The 8,632-nt window shown below is 26.8% G+C and overlaps 1 protein-coding gene across 1 annotated transcript; it reads right to left on the reverse strand.

Annotated features, from left to right (window-relative positions):
• Window positions 1-395: 395 nt before the first annotated feature.
• Window positions 396-5,838, reverse strand: LOC105622643 (protein anoxia up-regulated-like). Its single transcript, XM_012204057.1, has 5 exons — window positions 5,811-5,838; window positions 5,657-5,715; window positions 4,881-5,051; window positions 1,185-1,388; window positions 396-704 (listed from the first exon to the last, which is right to left on the reverse strand). Exons 1-5 carry the CDS (start codon window positions 5,836-5,838, stop codon window positions 396-398), a joined length of 771 nt encoding a protein of 256 aa, XP_012059447.1.
• Window positions 5,839-8,632: the final 2,794 nt, after the last annotated feature.

Genomic DNA, 8,632 nt, shown 5'->3' on the forward strand with positions numbered 1-8,632 from the left:
GAATTTAATCAGATTATTCTTATTTTATGTTGTTTGTAATATTATATATTTGTTGGTTTTTTACACAATTATTATTGTTTTATTTTCAAAAGATACTAAGAATTTTTTGTTCTTTATGCAGTAACGGCTATATTACACAATTTTTACTTTAAATCTCGCTAATAACTGACATAATTTGAGAAATTAAAGTTGACATAATATCTTTTTATTAGTAAAAAAAATGTTTAAATATAACTTGTACTTGAGCTGCAAGTTTTTTAGCTTTTAATTGCTAGTTTTTTAATTCGTTAGAATTAATACTTTAGCTGCTATTAAAAAAAACATCATGTAAGTCTTGCTTAAATGTGTAATGATAAGTCTTTCGATATATAATAATATGTAGAAGAAAGTTCTGCTCAAGAAGAAGCTTCTGCTCTTAGACGTGGCGCACGCATTTTTCTGAAATGTGCTAATTTTCTTTTGTTTCTAGCAGCGTTCGCCTTCGCTTCGTTCGCAGCAGCATTGGCTTTGGCTGCTGCGCGATTCGTATTCATAAGATCTTGCCGAGCACTTTGCAATTGATTTGATAGTTCATCCACTCGCCTCTTGGCTGCTTCCAGCAATTCCTCTTTTTCTCGCAGCGATCTCTGTGCCCCATTTGCAACTGCCTGCGCATTTGCCGCATTCGATTTGGCTGTGTGCACTGCGTTCATTAGTGTCTTCAGCTACAGTTTTAAAAAATTGTTAGTATATAGAATTGCACAGAATCAATTTAATCAATTTAGATAAAGCATAATTAAAATTTTATAAATTTATACAATTATATTTTTAATTAAACAGATTGCTAAAATTTATAAACTAATATGTATTAATATTAAAGTCAGTATTAAGTCGACGATTTGCAGATAATGACCGATATAGTCAATTATATATTTTATCAATTTCATCAAGCATTATATGGTTAAATATTATTCACCAAGGTAAATGAATCATGTTAAATATATAAAGAAATAAAGAAAAAGACAAAGAATCTGAAGAGTTAAATAAGGCTAATGTTAAAATTCAAAGACTATTTAAATACACTAAGTAATTTAAATTGAAAACAAAGTGCAAAATGTCATACTAATGTTACATATTATTTGCATTTAATTTGTATTGTGATTTATATACCTTTATATATATCTTGATTTTTACCTATTATGTACCTGATCTTGTGACTGCCGCGCCGCTTGCACTGCGACATTGACGTTAGCCTGCGCTTGTTGCAAGGAAGATGTTTCTTCTTGAACCACCGATCTTGCTTCCTTCACTTCCTCTTGCAGCTGTTCAACCATCGCTTCCTTGCCCGATAAGGCCGCCTCGGCGGCTTTCGCAGCTTGAACCGCCTTCTCTGCTAGTTGAGCCTTTACCTATTACGTACACGTAGCATTTCCTTAACAAAATACCGATCGTAACACACTTGCACGAATGTAATTAACAACACAGATCGCTCGCGTGCCGCTAATTCTATAGCAATTTTATGCGCAAAGTTTTATCAGATAATATCCACTGGTATATAGATTGATGACGGAATTAAAGAAAAATTAAAAGTAGTATTATTCTCTTAATTTGTTAATTTGTTAATAGTCCCATATATAAAAAAAAGATATTAAAAAAATATCAGACGAGCAAAATATTGTAAAATATTTTGAAGTCACCTTAAAACTTGTTGTTAAATATAAAATTTAAATAAATAAAGGTTCCTCAGATAAATAACACAAATATGATAAAACAAAGGAAAAGTCAATATGAGCCGACACAAGTTATTTATATGTAAATATATATTATAATTTAATTAAATACAGACAAATATTTCAACTCTATTGGATCCTCTTTAATGTAATTGAATATGATGATAGCAGTCCATAGTGTTGCAAAATTAAGTTGTATAATATTATGATCTGATTATTATCTTTTGATTCCAACCATTTTATTTTATTTAACATGCGTTTTCTCCCTGCCGTGCAATCTATGTAATGAATAGTCCTGAGAATGGAAAAATTCATTGTATGTGTTGAATGGTAATTTATTAATTATGTTTTTAGTAAATTGATTTATATTACATTTGAGTCGTCTATAATGATAGAAAGTATCAAATATTTTAAGATTGAGTAATTTGACAGCAAACTATTCATTTCTGTTGATAATTTACATTTTTGATGTGATACTTTACAATCACCGAATTGATAAAATTGAAACGGAAATATTATTACACAGTACACGAAGAGATTTCACACAACAATAACGCAATTTCCAATATTAATAATACACTTTCTAAAAATAGTTTTGAAAAGCCAGTTGAATTACTTAATAATTATACTTTTGAAGTAGAATTGAATCCGTCTAAATATTATCAAAACAAATTTGAATTTAGAATATTCAACAATAATTGGTTTATAAATCTCTCTAGTATAAGTTTTCCGATAAAAATCCAAAATTTATTACAACTAGGTGAAAATTTCTGTCTCTTTCCTTGCAATATGGAATCTATCACGTTAGAGTTTATGAAACATATAGAAAATAATTTATCAAAACTAAAGACCAACAATGTAAATACAACTCAGAAACAAGTTTTATCCATACTTACAATATATTAAAAATGTAACAGAACAGATGATGAGATATTAGATTCCTTAGCTGTGACCAAACAATTTAGTAAAGACAATCCACAAATTTATTTATCGCGTGCAGATAAGGGAAATGTGATAGTTGTTATTGATAAATCAGATTATATTATATTAATATAAAAAAAATGGAAATTTTACTAAGCACGGATATACTATCTTAAAGTCCAATTCGATCAACAAAGTATTGAGGGATTTAAAAACATTGTTAAAGACATGGAAGCGGCGAGAATTTATGATTGATCAGACATAGTATATAATTTTCTTAATTCATCTAATGCAACATTATCGAGAACATACAGTTATCCTAAAATCCACAAAATAATTACATATTATTGTTTCTTCTATAGGAAGTCCATTGCATAATCTAGCAGTTTTTTTACATAAGATTTTGGATGCTTGTAAGAAGGATCGATAGAACATGTAAAAAAATAGCTTCCAATTAACTAATGAGTTATCTCAAATAAATTTCGGATAACTCTGTCCTTGTTTTATTCGACGTAGTATCTCTTTTCACCAATGTTCTAGTAGATTTAGTCATTGAGAGTGTAGAAAGAAGGTGATTAAATATAGAAAACAATATTAATGTACCAAAAAATAAATTTATTGACGCAATAAGATTAGTGCTCGAATCTATGTATTTTACTTTTAATAATAAATTCTATAAACAATCTTTTGGAGTACCCACGGGATCCCTAAATCCCCTGTAGCAACTAATACAAGGTTATGCAAGATTTGGAAAAGGCTTCACTTAATAAATTAAAATTTATCCTAGATTTTTACTATAGATATGTGAATGATATTGCTCTATCTATTCAAGAAAAGAAAATTTTGATATTAAATACATTTAATGAATATCATTTCAAATTAAATTTCTTAGATTAGATTTTAATAAAATATGATAATAAATTAATATACAATTGATATTAAAAACCTATATTTTTGAGTAGGTATTTAAACTTTTTTTTATGCCATCTGTTATGTCATAAAGTAAAAACAATCATTAATTTAATTGACAGAGTACCTATTACTATTATCACATCCTATGTTCTATAATAAAAATATTGAATTCATTATTAAAGTATTATTAAGAAATAGATACTCATTGAATTTAATTTTCAAGAATATTAAAAAATGATTAATTTCCAAGTTCAAACAATTTGATAATTATTTAGTAGTAGATTCGAACAGGAATAAACAAAACAGGGGGAAAGTTTAATTTTTTCGCAATACCTTATATACCATACATTTCGGACAAATTTAAAAGATTCTTCAGAGATAATCAATTTATACAATTGGCCTATATGAATATCAATAAATTAAGCTCCTTCATAAAAGATCAGAAGGATAAATTACCAATTTACTCTCGATCTAATATAGTTAATTGTCAAGAATGTAACGCATCCTACGTGGGACAAACAAAAGATTGTTAAAGACAAAAATTAGCGAACATCGAAACACATTAATAGAAATACCACAACACAGTCGATTATCACAAAATATAGGGTTGAGCAAAACTATGAGTTTGATTGTAACAACGTAATGATACTGGAATTACAATAAACGACTAATTTCAGAGGCTATTTTTACAAAAAAATGGATTAAATGTGCAAATCGACACTAACTTATTGAATGCATTATATTGTGATTTGATCACGAAAGATTGAAGATATTTTAAAAATTTGAGTATTTATTATTTATATGTTACTAGAACTTTGTTTATTGAAACATCACATTTTTCATCTCATTGTGAATTGGCCTCTCACTTAGTAATGACATTTCTCTTATCTCTGTAGTCACATCATATTTGTATATAGATCATTGTTAATCTGAATCTGTGTAAGATTTTTATCAAATTTGACTTATAATAACTTTTAATTTGATTTATTAACTTTCTTTTTAGTAAAATATTTCTAACAGGTTTGTTTTATTCAGTAAAATACAACAGATGACTTAGAAGATTTCAAATTGACATAATTTAATGATGATCTGACGACTCAAATATTATACAACTTAATTTTGCAACACTATGGACTGCTATCATCGTATTCAATTACACTGAAGAGGACCTAATACTAGAGTTGAAACGTAGAGTTCGACTGTATTTAATTAAATTATAATGTATATTTACACACGAATAACTTGAATCGACTTACATCGGTTTTTTCTTTGTTACATCATATTTGTATTGTTGTTAAATGTTTAAACAAAACATTTTCAAAAAACATAATTAAATACCTGACGAGCTGCTTGTTGCCCAGCGATATTCTGCGCTTCGGACGCGGCTTTCGCTTCCTGCGCCGCTTTCTGCGCGATGTTACTTGTTTTTTCAACAGCTTTCTTCTGTAAAGTATTTGGTAAAACACCGCGACAATTAGCGTCTTCAGTATAACGCATATTTCTTTGATTCTGTAATTGTTTAAAAAAAACAATACTATTACCTAACCAATGTCTGTCAGTACTTTAAGCATATTTATTGCAATTCTTCTATTCAAGTATTAAATACTAATTGCTCTGTTATTGTTATTATAATTATATTATTATAAAATAGAAAATAAGAAAGAAAGAGAAAAAATTTTTTTGAATTTGATAACATTTTTTTATTAATAATTCATAAATCAATACACATTAATAAATTAATTGTAAAACAAACCATTACATATGCATTTCATTCAGCGTGAAACATATGCAAATACGAATGCGCTAAACTGACTGAATGCGCTAAAAATTAATACGAATGGCTATACATATGCATTTTTATTATAATTAAAAAATCAAGAATAAAATATTTTCATAAATGAATTTAACTTTAATGATTAAATACATGTTGCGTTTTAAATAGAAGACGAAAATATTAAAACTCAATTTCGAATTGTCATTCATTTCGAACATTTCCCTAATGTCAAATACTGTAAACAACAATAATATTATTATATTATTGATAAATTGAAAATATTGAAATCTGACTGTTATTTACTAACAACTTCTAGCAAATAAAATGCATTAAAACTTACTGTACTGACTGGGATTTTATGAACTCGTCCACAATCGGATATTCCAAATATCAGTATGACTGGAAAACGGCATTTTGGTTAGAATAGAAAAATGTCACTTATTTTTTAAATATAAAATTATATCGGTAATTAATATCATATAATCCGCACTTACTGATGTAAAGAATATAGAAAGTATTCATTATGATGAATGAATGCACGTCGTTTCTCATCAAAAAATCATAATAAACCATATAAATTCGCACCGTGTTTGGTTTGATGATAAAAACGGATGAATGGTTTTAATGCTTTTTAAAATATAATCTGATGATATTGTTACGTGAAGTTATGTATTATTCTGCGATTTATTTAGGGTGTGTCCGCTATGCACTTACAGTGTATGGTAGAAGAAGACAAGTGAGATAATGCGCATAACGGCAATTCATAGCAATCAGCCAGCCAATCAGTTTGAGTTCTACATTTCTGTAAAATAATTCAATACAATTATAAAATGTTTCAAAAAATTATATATATTTTTTGTAAAATGATTTTTTTGTAAAATAATTTTGTAAAATAATTTTTTGTAAAATAATATGATATGACACATGCTTAACCGATATTTTTAAGTGCAAAGACTAAGAGAAAATTTATCCGAATTGTATTCTTTTTATTTTTATGTAATCGATATTTCCTTAATTCTACAGAGAAGAATCGCACGGATAGAAATCAATACATAATTACGCAATGCATTCGTAAATAAATATATAAGATTTTGTGCAATTTTACAATCATTGTATAAAATTATAAGAAAAAAAAGCTAAATTTTTAAAATTTTCTGAAAAAAAGATACACACATGATTTCTTGATCGCAGTAGAATTGCGTATGTACTTAGAAAGAGTAGAAAAATAAAGTAGAAAAATAATTAATTAAATTCCTTTTATAATGCATAACGTTTCTATTTTTGATAAAATCTTAACAAAGTGACATTAAGTATTATTCTTGTTCAATTTGTTGTATAAATGTAAATTATAGTAATATATATATATATATATGATGAATGTATATCTTGTGATGGATATTATAAAATAGATATTGTATGTATAATTTGAATGTATCTTTTTCAATATTTTTATTTGTAAGTTTTATTTACATTGTTTTATTTACATTGTTTTTATTATACGTGCAATGTTAATGACAATTGCTTATTTTTACAAATTTATTTCAATTTTATTTAAAACGTTGCTATTATGAATAACTTTATAAGCCTTCCATTAGTCATTAATGATATCAAACTTATTTTTTAATGTAATTCTATTAATTTATCTATTATTTTTTAATTCTATTGTAATTCTATTAATTCTATTAATATTCAATAAATATGATAATTAAAAAAAATTAATTAAAAATTAATTTAAAAAATTAATTAGAAATTTAAAATTTGTTTTGTAGATCAATGAAAAAATACTATATAGGGGAGAGACAAAGAGAAAGAAAGGAGAGAAAGGGAGAGAGTAAGTGAGAGTAAGGAGGAGAAAAAGAGAAAGGAAAGAAACGAGGGAGAGAGGGGGAGAGAAAGACAAACGGAAAATGAAAAATAATAGGCGGAAAAGAACATTAGCAGGGAGCTATTTTGAACGTCTGCAATCCCTTCCGTGGCTATAGATTGGCTGGATTAGACAGGACTATAAGAGCTCCGATGAACGAGTAACTGGTATCAGTTCTCGACTCTTTCTTTGAGCAAGGACAGCTCCTATTCTCTAGGCGCTTGACTACACTGTTAAGTAAGTATAGAAATTCCTTATTACTAATTTCAAGAAATCTCTCCTGTGTGTTTGTGATTAGCTCGGAAATACCATAAAAGCCGAAACAAATATTGGTGCAAAAGTAATTTTTTTAAATGAAAAATTTTTTTGTCCAAAATTAAAATAGTTAAACGTAAATAGAGAATTAAAACTTTAAACGTAGTTAATAACGTAAGAAATAATCTTTTCATTTTTAATTGTGATTTTTAAGCGCAGTATTATTTGGTAAAATGCAATTTTCTTAATTTTTAAATATAATGAGTAATGCTTAATGTTAATTTTTAATAAAAGTTTATTTAAAAAAAATTATTTAAAATTTTTTATATTTCATAATCAAGAAACTTTATAAAACTTACTAATCAAAATATTAATGTACTAATAATCAAAATATCAACATCTAACGGAAATATAATTATAATTTCGATGCAATATTTATAATTAAACATTCGACGCGTTTGCACATAAATATATCTTATCTGTTTACGTGAAAATTATTTTTTCTTGTATCCACCACGCCATAAACTGCATTCTACCTCGAAATCGATTCGAAAAGTGTACGGAGGATTTTAACACACTCTTTAAATTTTGATGGATATATTTTCGTGACATAATTGACACATTTTTCTTATATTAATATTTATTTTCTTATATTTTTTACACTCTCTCTAATGTTCATTCTTTTTTTTACAATTTCATATATAATAAATAATGCTTTAGTTTTTAATAAAAGTACTCTGGTTTCCCTTCAAAACACGAATAAATCTTTCGCCTTTTTTTTTTAATAAACGTAGTTGGAATTAGGTACAATTTTGCTTTTTGTTTGATAAATTACGAGTGAAACATAATTTTTTATTTATATCTTTAAAAATTTTGTGTATATGTATTACTTCATATAAATACTATATATTCAGACATATTACATGTACACTATATATTCAGATATATATTTTGTTACGTATCATCAAATTTAAAACATGCAGATAAATGTAGAACTTAGTCGTTGTGTGCACGCATGTGTGTGTGTGTGGTGTGTGTGTGTGTGTGTGTGTGTGTGTGTGTGTGTGTGTGTGTGTGTGTGTGTGTGTGTGTGTGTTTCGTGAGAGTAGAGAGAAGAAGAAGAAGAAGTAATAATTAAATTAAAAGTTAAAGTTAGTTATTTAACTTTAAATTTTAAAGTTTACGTTTACTTTAACG

The sequence above is a fragment of the Atta cephalotes genome, assembly GCF_000143395.1.
Source record: "Atta cephalotes unplaced genomic scaffold scaffold00047, whole genome shotgun sequence".
NCBI lineage: Eukaryota > Metazoa > Arthropoda > Insecta > Hymenoptera > Formicidae > Atta > Atta cephalotes.